The sequence below is a fragment of the Larus michahellis genome, chromosome 11 (genome assembly GCF_964199755.1).
Source record: "Larus michahellis chromosome 11, bLarMic1.1, whole genome shotgun sequence".
Classification (NCBI taxonomy): domain Eukaryota; kingdom Metazoa; phylum Chordata; class Aves; order Charadriiformes; family Laridae; genus Larus; species Larus michahellis.
The window spans coordinates 22028797-22046637 of record NC_133906.1 but is presented as its reverse complement, the minus strand read 5'-3'; the positions used below and the strand labels follow the sequence as shown (position 1 = coordinate 22046637).

The window sequence follows — 17841 nt, the reverse complement described above, 5'->3', positions numbered from 1 at the left end:
GCAGGTCGGGACGTGGCGGCCGGGCAGCCCAGACCCACTTCAAAGAGGGGATCAGCACCCACCCCACCCGAGGCTCGTGGCCGGAGACCCACGCTCGGTTCAGCCCGTCCCTACTGCAAAGAGCAGTGCAAGAACATTTCATGTTACATGTTTCAATCTTTTAAAAGTTAAGAAACAGATACCGTGGTTTTCCTTAGTCTTTAAGTTACATTCATTGCGTCGGCCACGTAAGTGCTACCACTAGGAACACATTCTACTATCATTACATCAAAAAGCCTCAAATATTTACTGGAATAATCTGTCTCTCAAGATACTAATCAAAGCACTTCTTTGAGATTTCAATCAGATTTGGGTGCTTCTGAAAACTATTGATTTGAAAAAATCCAGGACTGGCTCCTAATAACTGTGTTATTAAAACTGTACATTAGCAAAGGCATTTACTGATTCATCCTCTATCTTTTGTGTGCTTTGTTGAGTTAGAAACCCAAATCAGCATAAAATGCTTGCCAAGGGAAGGCAGAAATGTATTCAGATTTAATCTGGTGATTATGGTTGACTCGTTACAAACAGCTCCTTCATCAAGGCCATCAGGTGAATTATTAACCTATTCCATCCACAAATAGAAAAATACCTTCGGTCACAAGGAAGCAACACCAAAAAAAAAGGTTACACGGGTTATTTCATAGAATCACAGAATCACAGAATGGTTGGGGTTGGAAGGGACCTTAAAAATCTCGTTCCAACGCCCCTGCCCTGGGCAGGGACACCTCCCACCAGACCAGGCTGCTCAAGGCCTCGTCCAGTGCGGTCCAGCCAGGCCCACTGGGAAGGTGCACAATAAGGGTCGCTCTGCAGCAGAAAATACTGCTTTTTGGGGACAAGGAGGTGGCACGAGAGCCAACTGCTGCCTCATGGGGCTGAGAAGGTGGCCATCCTGGTGGGAGCAGTGGCACTCTGGTGTCCTGGGGCACCTCTGCCTCCGCAACACACGGCCAGAAACTGCTCCCGGGGAAGTGTTTCACCCAGAGCGGCTGTTACCTCAAACGTGACGTTTATTACCAACAACCTTCTGCTGCTCTCGCCCTCCAGGAGAGCAGAGAGGCTGCTGGCACCCAGCTGTAAGCTCCTGGCAGGTGACCGGCGGGGGCCACCACGGCCAGGCCTCACCGGCCGCCTCCCCGCTCTCAGCCCGGCTCGGGCCCGTCCCCAGCCCCGGGGGTGCGCCCTGACATTGCCGTGACCGGCAGTTTCAGCAGAACGCTCGGTCTCGAGCAGGCGCAGGACAGGTAACACCGCTTCCGAGCAATTAATCGAGCACATAAACAGAGCAGCAGTTAGCAGGTAGGCGCTGCCATCCCCTCCAGTCACCCCTGACGCTGCTCTCCGGCTCTGCAACAGGTAAGAGGCGTTTATGGGCGCAGGCCGTGGGAAGGGGACTCTGGGCCGTGCTGGGGGATAAGATTTTAAGTTGGATTTTTCTCCCAAGCAAACAGGGAAGTTGTGGCTGCCCCATCCCTGGAGGGGTTCAAGGCCAGGCTGGACGAGGCCTTGAGCAGCCTGGTCTGGTGGGAGGTGTCCCTGCCCAGGGCAGGGGGGTTGGAACGAGACCATCTTTAAGGTCCCTTCCAACCCCAACCATTCTGTGATTCTGTGATTCTACGATTATTGGGGCCAATGAAGCCAAACGGGGTGACAGAACGGCTCTGGCACCGGTAGGAGGAAAGGAAGAGAGGGCAGGTAAAGAAACGCACATTGGGAAGGCTGGAAAATGAAGGGGTAAATGCAGGACGTCGGTAAGGGAGGATCAAGGCGAATTCATGGTATTCTAAAATGTATGTAAGGTGAAGGAGGCAGAAGCAAAAATCAGTTTAAACAGAAGGAGTGAGAAAACAGTAAAATCAACTCATGCAGTTGTCTCCCCTGCCCTGCCTTCAGCCTGTCACGCCAAGGGACGCAGCTAGCAGCGATAGCAGGGAGCATTTCCCCACTGACCCCCGCAGACCCTCCGAAACCCGCGTCCATCTGCGAGCAGGGAGGTCTGGGGGCGGCTCTTGGTCACACTAGACCAGCCACTTGTTTCAGAACACAAATCATCACCATACAAACTAGTACAAAAAGTACAGCCTCTTGCTTCACGTCATCTCCTTAAATTGTATTTTGTATTTTGCTGTTATATCAAACTGCTGGGAGTTTTGAGAATAAAAGCCCTTGCAGGCAAATGTATTTGACTAAGCAACGACAGAACTTCATCTTTGGCCTGTGCGCTTTTTAAGGAGCAAAATAAATCCTCAAAGGTACCAAAAAAAAATAATAAAAAAAACAGGAATCAGCACCATGGAAGGAAATTTTACGGAAGGAGCTAAAAGAGCCTGGAGGCAGACAGGACCCCCTGCCTGCCCCCAGCCCTGCTGCATCCCCTGGCCAAGGGGGGTCAGCACGAACGAGGGGGGAACTGGGCATCACCGCAGATCCCAGCTGCCAAATGGGTCATGCCGGTAATGCTTGAGGCAGAAGTGACCACGTTTGTGTGTTGGTTTGCTTCTTCATTTCAAAATGAATCTTCTGAGAGAGGCAAAAATAAAGGAGAGGGCGGCCGCGAATAGAGGGACACTGCTGCACCTCAGCTGCACCCATCGCCTCACTTCTGAAATGGTTCGGTTTGTTCCACAAAACAGACACAGGCCTTGGAAAGTACTGCACAGCTTGGGGAAAAATGAAGAAAAAAAAAGCCACAATAAAAGCACACCATAAACCAAGTTCACTACTCTGTTACATCAAGGCAAAAAAAATTATTGAAATAAGAGTCACTGGTAGGTCGAGCTTTACACATTTTAACTGGTCACATTAAAGCAGACTCTGGTCATTTCCAAACTGTGTTTACTGCTTTCAAATCCTAGTTTAGAGCAAGGGCTCAGAGGTCTCTCGGGAGAGAGGACTTTCTCCTGCTTCTAATAAAAATTCCCACCTGCCTCACGTGTGTGATCCCAAATAAGGGCAAATGGAAAAAGAGGAACTGTCCTTGCCTTTAACACAATCGATAAAACTGCCAAAACCCAGCGTGTATTTAATAAATGCAATGTAGATTGCTTTATTTGACCTTCTGTTCACAAAATAATTTTATTATATGTATGAAAGCAGCATACAGGCAATAAAATTATGAAAACATTCACAATACATAAATACACAGACCTGATGCAGGATGTATATAGTTCATTAGACTTTTTTTTTTTTTCCCTCTCAGTTCTCTTTTCCTGACAACACATTTTTTTGATATATGTTTTGAAAAAGTTGCTCCAAAGGGTATTTTCTCCCATTCAGAAAACAAAGAGCTTTCTTCGATTGCTGCTGAATATTAACACCCAATGTTCCTGTTGCTAACGTTCACGGATTGCTTTTGGCATTACACAGGGAAAGCAGCAGGGAAGGACAATGGAAAAGTAGCAGGTTTTTTTTTTAATCAAACATTGGCAACTTTTTTGGAGCTCACAGGACGTTTTGGAGGTGGGGGCCGCAGTTCCGTCCGTATTTAGAAATGTCTTAATCCAAAATGGTAATGAGGCACTATTCTTTATCGAATGGACTATTGACATGGTAATTACTAAAATGTAATGTCCTCCTCGTTTCCAAAGTAAAGCACTAGGTACCTCACTTTTTAATTCTGACGGTGATAGAGCAGCAGACAGACAGCATGATCCTGGTGGTACTGCAGTAATAGAGATGATAACGAGGTCTGGCATGTTTACTACCATTATAACCAATTGTGTTTGTTCAGAAAAGATATCCAAGACTTGAAATAAGAAAAGTCTGAGAAAGCTGTTTATCTTACATAAATACAAAACATTATATACTAAGAATTGTTATCTAAGAAGCTTCTCTTCTCAAATTGGATTCTTCTTAAGGTTGTAGTCATATTTAAGGTATTTACAGATCCACAAACTTGACATTCTAGCAAAGTCTTTGTAACATGAGACTTTTTTTAAAAATAAATAGCAGCAATTTCTTTTATTTCTATAAGGGAAGAGAATTCACAACTCAGTCAACGCTGGTCCTATCTTTTGAAAGAAATCCCACTTAACAACAAAAAAAAGCCCACAAGCAAACAAACTCCACGCAGCATCGGTTTTGTCGATTCCTTCATTTCTTGCTGAGCTTGTTAACATTCCTCTGTTCCCCTCACCGGCTTTCCAGACTATCAGAGCCTGTAATAAAGTGCTGACTGGTTGACTGGTCAAAACGCAGTTATGACACTCCAAAAATATCCCATTATTTAGACATCTTAAATAACATAAATAAAGCTAGATCTGTTATAACATATGAAAAATATCAATTTAAAACAATAAATAAATAAAACCAGTATCAACATATTACCTCCCAAAGCTTTAAAAATAACCATTCTCATTATAAGGCTCAATTATTTGTCAGAAATAATTTTAAGAAGGCATCTACCTACCTTTACAATCCCTCAGTCTTTAATTAGGACCTGTTAACACCCACTAGCACAAGACACGGCAATCTTTGAACTTCTAGTAAACATTAATCTTTAAATACTTAACACTTATCTTCTGCCTCATTTTAAGCTAGAAATCGGCTTCTCAGTGGAGAGAGGCAATATTTTCTTTGAAACTGCACTGTATCTAAATTTGTATATTTCCCTCAGTATGAACAGCACAGTTTAATACCCTTTTTTTAACCAATTTTCAGTATCTTTTCCTGTTTACTGTTCTAAAGGTTAAATTTGCTTCGAATGCCAGGAAAATTAATTCTGGGCTTGCTGTAAATGTGTATTTCTCCCTAGAGTTTAGTTTCTTACCAAAAAAATCTTGTATATCTTTTTTTTAAAAAAAAAAAAGATTATTACAATATACACTATTAGGTCTTCCTGGGTAAACCTTACTGTTCAGGTTTTATGCTGCCCATTTTGTGTAATGGGATTGATCTTTTCCAAAGAAACATCAGCTTCGTAATCCAAGATACCCGACAGTGCTGGAGACATTTTCTCCAAGGTCTTAGATAGTTCACCCTCTTCTTCCTTTTTGAGAGGTTCTTCTTCCGGACACATAATTGCGTGTGGAATCAGATAAACCAGATTAGACTCTTTGGGGCTGGACCCTTTGGGCTCATGTTGGCTCGAAAAAACAACTGCTCCATTATTGTTAATACTAACAGTCTCTATGGCATTGCTGGACATAGGGCAGAGCCTATAGCATCCCAGCAGGGTTGAAAACGCCTTGCGGAAATCAGCATTGAAGGCATAAATTATGGGGTTGAGGGAAGAGTTAGCCCATCCAAACCAAACAAAAACATCAAAGGTGGTGGAATTAATGCAGAAAGCTTCCGCTCCCTTGGACGGTTGGGTAGGCTCGCAGAAGGGAATCATGCAGTTCAATACGAAAAACGGCAACCAGCAGCACACAAACACCCCCATGATCACCGACAAAGTCTTTAAAACCTTCGTTTCCCTCTTGAAGGACATTTTGAAGTTGCTCTCCGGCTGCTGGCAGTCCATGCTGCTCCTGTTGCCGCTCGTGTTCTGGCAGTTCTTGGCATGCACTGCTGCTCTCTCCAAAGCCGAGATGCGTCGTATTTGCTTCTGAGCAATCCGGTATATCCTCGTGTAAGTTACTATCATGATGGCCACAGGTATATAGAAGCTAATTAGAGAAGAGGAGATGGCATACATCCTGTTCAGGCTAGAGTCACAGTTGTCCATGCTTATACCTTGTAAACTGGCATTTAGGTCCAAAAAGCTTGTGGTTGTAGCCTTGTGCCAGTTCAGCTGCACGGGAATGAAGGAAATCAACACAGACAAAGTCCACGCCACGCTGATCATGATGAAGGCTGCCTTGGGGGTCATTTTCCTCTCGTACCTAAATGGGCTGGAGATGGCCCAGTATCTGTCCACACTAATGACACAGAGATTTAAGATGGAGGCCGTTGAGCACATAATATCAAAGGCCACCCAGATGTTGCAAAAGGAACCAAAAGGCCAGAAACCAGCGATCTCAGCCACAGCTTTCCACGGCATGACCAAAACTGCCACTAAGAGATCTGACACGGCCAAGGAGATGACAAAGAAGTTGGTCACCTTGGACCTGAGGTGGCGAAACCTAATGACAGCTGCACAGACCAGCGTGTTTCCCAGCAGCGTGGAGAGGATCAGCAGCGAGAGGAAGCAGCCTGTGAGGATCCGAAAGGAAGAGTCCCTTTCCACCAGCAACCCTTCCCCGTCCATAGTGGTCTCGTTCCAAGTCATAGTTTCTCCTGAGGGAAAATCATACCATGATTTTCATGACGACATCAGCTCCTTTCCTTGCAGAGATCAGAGACATCAGACGTCCATTAATTACTCATCACCAAACAGACCAGAGGTCCTTTCTTACGGTCCCTTCGCCCCCAGATGGACTTCACCCACTTTGAATCATCCTGAACAACACCAAAAGCTCTACGAGCAGCAACTGAAAATGCACAAATACAGCCCACCCTCCAGACTGGGGGGTTTTTTAAGCAACCCCTTCAGAAACACACTGCACCACCCCGGCATGAAGTAGCCTAATTCAGACAAGCTCACCTGCGAAGGCTCTGCTGCTGCGCTCGGCAAATACACCCCACGGACAGGAAAGCAATCACTTTTCCATGCTTGCATATATTCCCACTTAAATAGGCTATTGATCGAGTGTTTCCAGCGTCCGTTGCACTAGCCCTTCATATTTACTGAAGCGTACTATACGAGGTGCTTTTTCTCTAGTTTAGTTTCCTAAATGTCTCACTGATTAAACACTCCATCCTTCCTCCTCAGTACTCTCCTGTTAGAAAATGCATCAGTTCTCTGTTTCTGGGCAGCATCAGAGAGCAATTCTTCACTTTGCTTCAAACTGGTTTAAGTTTTACACTTCCGAGACAAAGAAAATAAACATACAGTAGGTGTGTTTTAAAGGTTTTCAGTAAGAAGCAGCTCAGGTTATTTAGTTTTATTTAAACAAGAAATGCTGGCTCCTACCTTTCACCTCTGATTCTCTGTTTGCTCTGGGATGCAGGGCCGTCTCTCCTCCTCTTTTAGTTCTGGAATTGCATAGCAAATCTTATATACAAAACCAACACAGAAATACTGCATTGCATCAGGTGCCTGTGTGTGGTTTTTTTCCCCTGAAAGTGCGAATTGGCAGGGGAGAAGTAAAAAGAGGAGCCGGCAGGGTTTGACCATCAGGAGTTAGTTCTCACGGGAGCAGCAGCAGGTCTGCGCTGTTGGACCGTGTGTGACGGACCCCGCCGGCATGTCCCCAGCCACCTCCATCCCACGGCCCCTGCGGATCACTCCGCAAACTTTGTTGGCTGGATCCATCTCGGTCGCACTTTGTACATCCCGTCGAAGTGGCACATCGGGGAAAATCATCCCGGGCAAAAGGCACAGTATTCCCAACACTGGCAAGAGCCGAGTAGCAGTTCCGTCTTCTGTTGTTCAATGGAAGGAGAAAGAAAGGCGAGAGGAGGAGAAGGACCTGAGTGATCTCCCCTCGGCCACACTGGCGGTGCCCACAGAGGGTTCCTCTTCCAGCAGGGACAAGTCGCTTCAACGCTCCGCTGCCAGGTTGTAGCTCTCCATAACCACCCCGCAATAATCCCACCTCCTGCTCAGCGGGGCTGCGCTCCAGGGATCGGGTCCAGCTCCTAACATGCTTTTTCCCCCTTCTCAGGAAAGCGCAGGCGGAGGCAGCTCCTCACGCTCTCCCGCAGCCTGCCCCGGGCCGAGCATCTCCGGTGCCGGGGGGTCCCGGCGGCAAAAGCTTCCTTCTGCCCGGGGCAGGGCTCGGCAGCATCGCCCCTCCAGGGAAGGTCTGTCTGCCCGGCGTCTCCTTCCTAAAGGATTAAGAGAAGGGAAAGACAGGCATGGAGGCACGCAGCGGGCAAAAAGCAACCCCCCTTCACCTCCTCTAACATCTTCGGTCGGGCGCAGCTTCTTCTGGGCAGCCTCTCCCCGCTTTTTCTGCCTTCCTGGGGAATAACCTCCCAGGCAGCCGGGGGGGGAGACGCAAAGCCGGGTTCCCGGAGCGGCTGTCCCGGAGTTTAGGGCAAACGGGATTACTTTGCCCCGTCCCGAGCTCCGCCGATGCCGGGGGTGCTGCGTGACGCCTCGGCGCTGGGGAGTTCAGTTAATTGATGCGGAAAGTAAATCCCCGGCACCTCGCTCCGGGCTGGGCGATGCTCAGGAGGCGGGATGCAGACCGAGCCACCCGCCGCTTCCCCGGCCCCGGGGCACCCTCGGGAATGACGGGGGCGGGGAGGGTTGTCCGGGACCCCCTCCCGGCAGAGCGGGGAAGGGGCGGCGGTACTCACCGGGGGCGGGGTGGGCCGGGGCTGGCTGCGGCCGGGGCAGCGCTCCGCTCCCCTCCGCTCCCCTCCGCTGCGCTCCGCGCCGCCCCCCCGCCGCTGCCGGCGCAGCCGCGGCCGCCGGGCTCCCTCTCCTGGGCGGCCGCGGCTCCGCGCCCCTCCGCGCCGCCCCGCGGAGGCGGCCGCCAGCCCCTCCGAGGGCGAGCGAGGCAGCCCCGAGGGGCAGGGCTGTGCCGGGGCGCTCCGCGTCCCCCCCCGGGCAAGTTTAGAGCCTGGGTTCCTAACGCAGGCGAAGGGCATCGTTATCCCTGCGCGTAGGCGGGGGGGGGGGACCCCAAAGCCCCAGTTGCCAGGGCCGTGTGGCTGCCTGGGGACCCGCGTCCTGGCTGATCTGGTCGCGGTCGGGCGAGGGGACAGCAGGGGAGCAACTTCGGAGCCTCGGAGCGGGCACCCCCTGATGGCAGGTGCGGCGTTTCGGGCAGCTGGTTCTGTGTCTGCAGAGAAAACAGCTCAGTGAACTGCCCTCCTGGCGCACAAAAACCTGTCGCTCTCCTCAAACCGTGTTTTCTCCTTCGCAAAAAGCCTTCCAAGTTCGGTAGCAAGCGCCAAAAGCGGAGCGGTTACATCCCAGACCCCTTCTTTCTACGAAAGGGATTTTTCTTTCTTACCTTACCCACAACAGGCAACAGAAGATGATGGACGTGCTGAGGTGCGAGTTGCTACCTTTGTGTAGGAATCTTACTCCAAAAAAAAAATCAGAAAATTAAGATAAAAAACATCGCGGGGGGGGTAAAAACCTCCTAGAAGAACAAATAAGCTCACTAAGTTGTCAAGATAAATTTTGTAGGGTTCGTCATTAGTGAAGTTGCTTTTGTGCCATCTATAATTTTTCATAATGTCAGTTAAAGCAGATACAGTGCTGTACTAACCTTGACTAGCTAAAACACTTGTTTTCCTTTCCTCCTCTCATTCTCTTTTTTTTTAACTGCTTCTCAGCAAGTTCTCAATCCCCCCTTCTTATTATCCTGTCCTTTGATCATCATTCATCCCTAGGGAAGGGTGAAAATAGACAAGAAAATGAATCCTGTGCTGTTCGGTAATAGAGATCTCTAATGAGACTCATTGTGAGCTTTCTTTTTCTATTTTCAAGATTTTTTTCTTTTTTCTCCTGTTCTTAAAGCACAACACAGGTGAGGTTTACTGTGTGATACTTATCTTCTGAAAAAGTTATCATGCTCCTGCCTTTCGGTAGAAACCCTAGGCTGAGGGGAACGTTGCCTGCGTAAGAAGTCACTGAGCACTGTTAGTTCTAACAACTTCAAGGGGCTCCTCCAGAATGGCTTGCTACCACAGCCATCCTGGGTTATTCCAGGAGAAATCACAGCTCCAGAGTACACAAACAGCACGATCTTTGAGGCGTATTGGAGAGAAACGCTGAGGTACGTGTTGCAGAGAAGAGAGCAGTCTGCTCTCAATCATCTGCTTATCAGCTCATCGAGCAAAGTCTTTTTTTTAGTTCATTTTTGCTATGGAGTAGCCTTTCCTGGGGCAGAGGCCAAATTCAGCACTGGAATACCCTAATGCTGCTCATATGGGTGAGGGTTTAAAACTTCCATTTGAATCCGACATTAAAAAAATGCCTTTTATCTTCCTGCTTACGGCAGCCTTTAAAAATCTCCCGGTGGTTCGTTACTTGGCAATTCAGGGCGTGTTGCAGAAGTCAGAGCCCCTCTCCTGTCTCGTCTCTCAGCTTGCGTGAGCAGCTCAGGGGTGACAAGGTCTGGCTCAGCCGAGACCCTTCTAGTGGAGCAAAGCCCCTTCAGCAGCTACGCAGGTTCCCAACACCAGCTTTTCAAGCAGGGCGCCCTGCCGTACTCATTTGTCACTTCGGCTAATTGGTAAGCTTTTAGAACTTTCATGACTTAATAGTCATACCAGGTGAGGAAGAAAAGTGAAATCCATTAAATCCTTATTATTTAGGTAAATTTAGTGGTGGGATTGGGCGGCCGATCGACACGACTCCGGGAGCCAGTTATGCAAAGTGCAGGGTGAATTTTCCTCTTGCTGCTCTCCGGCTATCCTGCCTCCAGCCGGCGCCAGAAGGATCAGCTCTCGTCCAGGTCGGGACTTGCCTAAAACTGCCAGCAACAGGATGACGGTGCAGGTGTTTCTTGGAGATTCAGAAGCAAGCACAGACCTTGTTTAATTCTCCCTGGGTGCCCACATAAAAGAGCTCTTTAATTTTATTTAATGCTTCTCAATCACTACTGACTGATGCTGGGGTTAAAGCAATGCCCAGCAGAGGAAAGCTTTTGTGTCTCTATTACCACCCTGCGAGGCACCTGCTCCTCCCAGGAGACTGCGATTGGAGAAAATCCTGTTTGGTCCATATGAAGATTTAAAAATATAAATACTGAGTAGCACCTTGATCCAAATGATCTTTATCCAAACAGTAATTAGCTCCTGGAAGACCAAATCAGAGTTGAACAAAGTCCAGATCTTCCATTCAGAGATAAACGTGCTTTAATCTACAAAACAGCACACATGCTAGAGCTGGGGAAAGGCAGCTTAATTTACAAAATAATATTGCAATGCATGGATACAAACTGTACTCACGTCACTCTCAGGATGACTTTTTGAGTCTGCATGCATGGGATTTATTAAACGTGAAATCAGCTGAGGCATGTTAGCAGAAATAATGTCTAAAAGAGCTGTCAGGTTTCTAAGTAAGTGGTCATACTAATAAGCCAAGATAACTTTAGCCTCAATTTAACCTTCTCGGAAAAATCAAGGGTTCCTGGAAATTGAACAACAGCTGTGAACTCTCTTAAAGACCAGTGAAGCACAGTGGTTAAATTGATATTATCCTGTAGGGCATTCCACAGGGAGAACCACAGCAGTGACTACAAAAGCACAGAGCAAAGAGGAGCAGCAGAAAAAACTATTACATTGCTGCTAAAAAAAAAAACATCTCCAAGGATCTCAAGCTCATTCTTGAATGATAAAGATCCACCAGCAGGGAGAAAGGATCAGTGAGAGAAATGATTTCTAGTCCCCAAAATCTGACGACAAGAGGCTTAAATGTTCAGTATTGAGTGTGGGTGGGGTTTTTGGTCTGTAGATTATAGGCATGTCCATCTGCAGCTGGACCTTGGAGTCTGGGGGATTCAGCAGGACTGATCTCAAAAAGCACATTTCTGTGCGCGATTTCCAATGGCAAGTGGTGCACAAAGCATCCCTGGGTGTCAGGCCACTGGTGAAGTGTGTGCAGAAGCCTGGACGTTGTCAGGGAAAAAGACAATGAAAAAACCCCAAAAGGCAACACCATTTACGAAAGCCTGAATGTAGTTTTTCAAGGCAGCTAATTCAGGCGGTGGTAGAACTGGACACGGAGGGTGATGCAAGGAGGGTATAAATGGGAAGGATTTGATGGGCGGCGCTACGGGTTCCCGGGATCCGGAGCTCCTGCACTGGCTGCAGGGTGCTCACCAGGCAGGACCGGGCACTGCTGCTCCTCCGGCATCTCCCGTCCCAGGAACTGATGCTCGGCTGCGGGAGCGCGGCCCCGGTCCCAGCCAGCAGAGCCCCCCCGGGAGAGCCCCCTGGGCCAGCGCGGAGGGAGCCTGCAGAGAGGGTTTCTGCTCGGTGGCAGATCAGGCAGCAGGCTCCCAGAGCAGCCTCACGTCCGCAGGGCTCCGCACGCACAGGCTGTAGGAGCGGTGGAAACCGTCCCCTGGTTGTTTGTGAAGGGAAAGGTGGGGTGTTCCCCTCCCGTCCCCACTCCTGCTCACGGCCCGTTCAGGCTCCGTCCCCTTTCCTTCCCTCCCCAGTAATCCCCCTCTACGTTTGCAGTGCAAACCCAGAGCAAAGCTGGTTGCTTTCAGCCGTAACTCCCCCAAATTTTACAACAAAATAGCTCTTTTTGGCAAGAAGCGGAAGACAGGAAAGAAAGAGAAATACTGAACCTGTAGCCGGGGATCCAAGCAGAAGCTGCCAGCTAAACAGTCCCCAGCCTCCTGCCATGCAGGAGCCATGGGTAATTTAAGCTTGGTACGATGCTGCCAATAACTGTGTTATTTAATGGGCAGAGTTTATGCAGTGACTTTTTATGGGGTTTTTCCAGTTCCACCCACTGACTCCCACAGGTCCAGAGAAAGAAAAGTTTTCCACAGTGAACACCTGGGGCGACCCTTCCTCTCTCAGCTCGACCCGCTCCGTCAAACCGAAGGCCATTACTGATCTTAAGTCACCCTGGAAATTGCTCCGGCAGGGAAGCCTAAACTTTCCCCCCTTCTCTTTCTGGGATTTCCATCTGCCGCAGATACGGGGTAGGAGGGGGATTACTGCCCTGCCAACACTTCCCTCCAGAGTGGGTAGAGAGCCAAACTGCAGAGGACGATGAGAATAAATTACAGCTGAGAGGAGAGGAGAGCTCTAAGGAAAGAAAAACGCTTCCTCCGACTGCCTCGTCCCTGCGGCACGGCAGAATGGTGCCAGGAAATCCACAGCAAACCAACAAGACCCTTTCTTTAAGACCTAAACTAAACCAACAGATACAAAATATATCAAAATTTCTGATCATTTCCCCGACAAATGTAGACGCTCGACGTACTGCTGAATTTTATATTCTAATCCATGCATATAAAAGCCCTACACAGGTGATTGCTGAGGACCTCCTGTACGAAATAGCACATAAACTAGTATATCAACACAAAAATACAGACTGGGCCGTTGCCCCCCAATTTATGCTTCATTTGCATATGCATAATTTTTTTTAATACTGCATAGCTTGTATTTTTTCTTTCACTCCCCACTGGGCAGACATTTTAGGCCCTCAGAAAAACTGAAGTTGAATATATGAATCAAAAGAAAAGTCACAGAAAAAACGACAGCGCTTTAATGTTGAAGATGGCTTTGACATATTAATTAGTGTCTCAGAAATGAAATAAAGCCAGTGATACAGCATGATTCATCAGAATGAAATTAATTTGAGAAATAATTAATTCTGAGTGGATGGATAGAAAGAATACAAATAGATATATTAGCAGCAAAACTCTTCACAGATGAGTGCTACAGTGAGTTCTAGCAACAGTGGATGAGACTGCAGATGATACGGTTTTCTTAGCAGATGGCTTGGTAGGTGGCACTCTCGCCTCCTAAACTGGTGTTACAGATCTACTCCGGAGCTGCGTGCCAGCCGAAAATGGATCCTTCCCCGAATTCCAGCCCAGTCCCCGACTGATGGATGGCGAAGAACCGTTAAACTTATACCAGCAGATTTTTGTGGCTTTCTGGTGCAGAACATGTGACGGTGAAGACCATGCTCGGTACCTACCAGAGACCATTGCCTCTAAAGGTTAGTGGAGCAAGCGAGCAATAGTTCACACTACAGCGGGTTATTTTTAAGTCCACATTATTGCACATCCAGTGTGGCCAAGCCCCGCAGCCCTCCCATCGGCAGGCTACAGACTCCTGGAATTAAAGGTAATTAAACTAGTACTTACCACAAAAATAGAAGCTGATACTGCGCTGAGCATCACTTCTTGCTCGTAGCAAAGGCTAAGAGAAGCATTTCGCGTCGGCGCTGCAGGGAGCTGCAGGAGCAGGCAGCTCTGCCAGGGACACCCAGCCAGGGCTCTCTGCAGGGGGACAGCCCCACGGTACGCACGCAGGGGCACAGCAGGTCCAGCGACGGCGGACAGGCTCCACCAGCAGTCCAGCGACGACCAGAACACTCCAGGTGTCCCAGACCTGGAGCTTTGCTGTCTCCGGCAGCATTTTCCCCTCTGCAGCTCTCCACACAACCCTGCTGCCGTCGCGGTGTTGCAGCTGTACCAACCCCAGGTCTCACCTCCAGGTTCTGGGTTAAATTGTTCTTGGAGGCAGGACGCTGGTTGTCCAAGTCCTCACCAAATCACACAGTCTGGGCTCGACGGCAGTGAGAAATGTTCCACCAAGTTAAATAAAACACCGGAATAATACTCCAAACGAGAATCCACACCAAGGTCTAAACATAGGGCTGCTTCACTCCTCCTGCCGTAACTTTCATTTGAACTTTTGAAAAACTCAGTGATCTCGCTGGGTTACCCCAAACTATGATACAATCCCAAATCCACTTTCACCCTAGCTCATCTGGATCCGTTTTCCCCTTCCAGGCTCCATCCCTGTCCCACCACATCAGGCAGGACTGTTTCATCCCGGCAACATACGCAACATCTCGCTCTTTGCAGCCTGCCTCGACCCCCTTGGCTTTTTCCCTGCCTTGTGTTGCAAAAAGTTGTTGCTGTGTCAGTCTCTAACAGGCAGTACTTTCCCAGGCTGGAAATGTTCCCTGAGTTTCATCATCCGCTTGTCAAAATCTGTCTCAAGGTCAGGGGCCTTCCAAGGCAGCAAGTTCCCCGGCCCCGCTCCCGGGATGCTCAGCTGCCCAGGGCTGGGACCAGCGACATCAGGGAGCACACAGTGCTCCACCAACACAGGCAACCAGACTGGTCCTCTCCTCTTACAGGAGAAGTTCAAATTAGGGATGTCTTCCCGGTACAAGTTACATTTAGGGAAGGCCATGGGCTCTGATCCTGTCTGCTTTCTCGGTTCACTTTTTCCCCCACTCTTTACAGTGGCTGATTTTCTCCTGCGCTTTTCTCGGCATCACTTCCTAAAAACTTCCCCCCCCCCCGGTCTTTAGGAACTACAGGATGTACAGCTCAGCCAGGATTTTCCTTTCTTGTGTTTTTCTACATGTTTTTAGGAATTCACATGCCTTTCTAGGATTCTCCTAGTGGTCTCTGGGAATGTCCCCACCAGCTTTCTAGGAATTTTCACCCAGCTTTCAGGGAATTTCATATTGCTTTCTAGGAAACCTTCCCATTGCTTTCCAAGAATTTATTTCACCTTGCTAGGAATTTATGGTTGCTCCTAGGAATTTCCAGCTGCTTTCAAGAAATCCCTAATGCTTTTCTGTAAATTTCCCTGATGCTTTCTAGTAATTGCACACTATTTATAGGAATTCCCTTCTGCTTTCCAGCAGTTCCCTTCCACTCTTTAGGAATTTCTCACAGCTTTCTCAGCTTTCCAGGAGCTGCACGTTTCTTTCTAGGATTCCTCCATTGCTTTATAGCAATTCCTCCTTACTGCATAAGAAATTCCCTCCAGCTTTCTAGGAATTTGTAGCCAACTTCCTTGGAATTCTCTTTTTGCTTTCCTGGAGTCCCCCTGCAGCTTTCTAGGAATTCAGTTCTGCTTTCTAAGAATTGTCCGTAATTTTCCAGGAGTTCCCTGTAGCTTTCTAAGAATTTCCCATGGCTTTCTAGACATTTTCCATACCTTTCTAGGGATTTTCCGCTGTTACAAATCTCTCGTTGCTCCCTAGGCATTTCTATCAGCTTTCCAGGTAGATCTATCAGGCTGTGGCACGGCGTCAAGCGTTGTTCCACGCTGTTCGTGCTGTTGCATGCTAGCTAGTGTTGTGGCATGTTGTGTGCTATTCTGAGCTGTCCTGCGGTGTCTTATTTTGTCCTGTGTTGTGCCGCCACGTATGGTTCTCACCCGCTTGCTCGTGTTGCTGCACGCCTTCCCATGTCATTATGGCATGTTCTTGTGCATGTCATCTTCTGCTTCTGCGTGCTGGCAGAGGTTATCAAGTGCCATCCTGTGTTGCTGCAGGAATAAACACTTGAGAGTGCACATTTTTAATTGCTATTTTCAAAAGCCATTGGAATGACTCAAGAGGTGTCCTAGAGGCCCTCAGAGGACCCCATCTGGTCCCTAGAAGGTCATGAAAAAAATTTGTCAGACGTGGTTGAGGCAGTCGTGAGATCCTGTGGCCATTCCCTGTGCCCTACAGGATGATGCTCCACACCCCCTCCTCTTGCCCCACGCTACATCCATAGCTGCATCCCAGATCGGCCTGCCTAGTCCAGTGTCTCGTTGCTGACAGCGGCTGGCACAGATGCTCCAGGGCCTGAACGATCCACAGGAGACATTTATAAAATAGCCACATCATAGAGGAAATGGCTTCCTAATCCCCTTGAAAGGCTGGTTTATCCCTTTAAATGCAGCTTTATGTCCCTTCTAAATGCAGATTGGCTTTTCATGTTCATTCCCTTCCCGACTTATCTGATATAACTACGCACGTTTTCATCTAGATAAACGGGAAAATTGAGTATGCATCAATTCAGCTTGGCACGGTATAGAATGAGTAACCCAAAATTCAGTTCAAATATTGCAGACGGAGCCAAAAGCTTTAATTGATTTAAGTAATCCTCTATCAGCTTATATAAGGGTTTTGTTACAATTTATAGTGCCAAAAACTTGTCTGTTTGATAAAATTTCCTTAGGGAATAGTTTATTTATTATCAGCTGAGACTGGGAAAAGAGAGTGGTGGTTTTTGATATACTGACACAGACTGGCAGAAATCCCTACCTCACTGACAGAAACAATCTTGGAAGTTATGGGCACTCCTCAGACTGCACTGGTGTCCCTTCCAGTCTGGGGTTTCGATTTGCTACATTAAATTCATGTCCAGTGCGTCACTCGACCATAGGCAATGCTGCACGTACATGGTTCACCTCGCCCAGTGTCCTGCTCCGGACAGCGGAACCCAGCACAAAGCCCTCACAGGCACCTCCCGTCGAGTGAGCGCTAACGAATAGTTTCCAGCAACGCTGCTGGTTTCTTCTGGCAAACCCCTGATAACAGCCAGCGTGGTGCCAGAGCCAGTTCCAGAGCCAGCACCCGAATGCACCCCGGTTCCTCGCACTGCACCTTCAGGGCCATCGTCACACGTCGTTTCCCACCTGCTCCACAACTCCTTTTTTTTCACGGCGCAGAAAAGCCTTGACATAGCCGGTGTCTGCTTTTGCTCTCTGACTGCACTGCTTGCCAGCCAGGGCTGCAGAAAGCCCGGTCCTGCAGTGCCACTTACTGGACATTTATGCTAATAAACGGAGCGTGCAGCAGCTCTTCATTTTCCTCAGTCGATTCCCGGAGCCAATTTGAAATGGTAAAAAACATAAAAAGCATTCGTGTCCAATGTAAATATTATGAATTCAGGAAAGCTTGAGGAAAGCAAATACAGTAAAGCTCATTTCTTAGATGAAGGCAGTAACTGTAGAGGAAAAGAAATCCTTCTTTTCTAGTGAGCATAGGGAAGAGTTTGCTGGGTAATATTCCAGGAACTCTTTCAGGTGACAACGCGCAGGTGGTTAAATTCATCCCTAGTTCAACAAATGCAAAGGACTGAATGTACACCTGGAGGTTTGCAGGAGTCTTGTTCATTTATTCCCCGCAAAATGAGGCCACTGAAAGGAATGCTTCAACAGGAGCTAAGGCACGGGCTTATTTGACGAATCCAGTCCTAGTCTCTAGGCACATGCGTTCTGTGTGCACCGTCAGTACGTGCGCTGCAATTTAACCAGCAAGATGCTACACTCTGCATGAAACTGTACGAAAACACAGGCTTGAGCTTCCAACCGAGACACTGACCAAGTTACATGGATTGATCGCATGGGACTGTC

At 48.2% G+C, this 17841-nt stretch overlaps 1 protein-coding gene across 8 annotated transcripts; it reads right to left on the bottom strand.

Annotated features, from left to right (window-relative positions):
* Window positions 1-3010: 3010 nt before the first annotated feature.
* DRD1 (dopamine receptor D1) lies at window positions 3011-13848 on the bottom strand. Of its 8 annotated transcripts, none has more exons than XM_074604529.1 (3): window positions 13830-13848; window positions 6569-7854; window positions 3011-6261 (listed from the first exon to the last, which is right to left on the bottom strand). In XM_074604529.1, the coding sequence occupies exon 3, from the start codon at window positions 6251-6253 to the stop codon at window positions 4898-4900; it is 1356 nt and encodes a 451-aa protein (XP_074460630.1). In that variant the 5' UTR covers window positions 6254-6261; window positions 6569-7854; window positions 13830-13848; the 3' UTR covers window positions 3011-4897. The 8 variants fall into 8 exon arrangements, with proteins under 8 accessions (XP_074460630.1, XP_074460629.1, XP_074460628.1 ...); XM_074604528.1 differs by lacking the exon at window positions 13830-13848 and adding an exon at window positions 12291-12396; XM_074604527.1 differs by lacking the exon at window positions 13830-13848 and adding an exon at window positions 8332-8446.
* Between the last annotated feature and the right edge of the window lie 3993 nt (window positions 13849-17841).

Bases quoted from the DNA above. Each gene is read 5' to 3' on its own strand.
- DRD1 (XM_074604529.1), bottom strand. From the start codon at position 6,253: ATGACTTGGAACGAGACCACTATGGACGGGGAAGGGTTGCTGGTGGAA.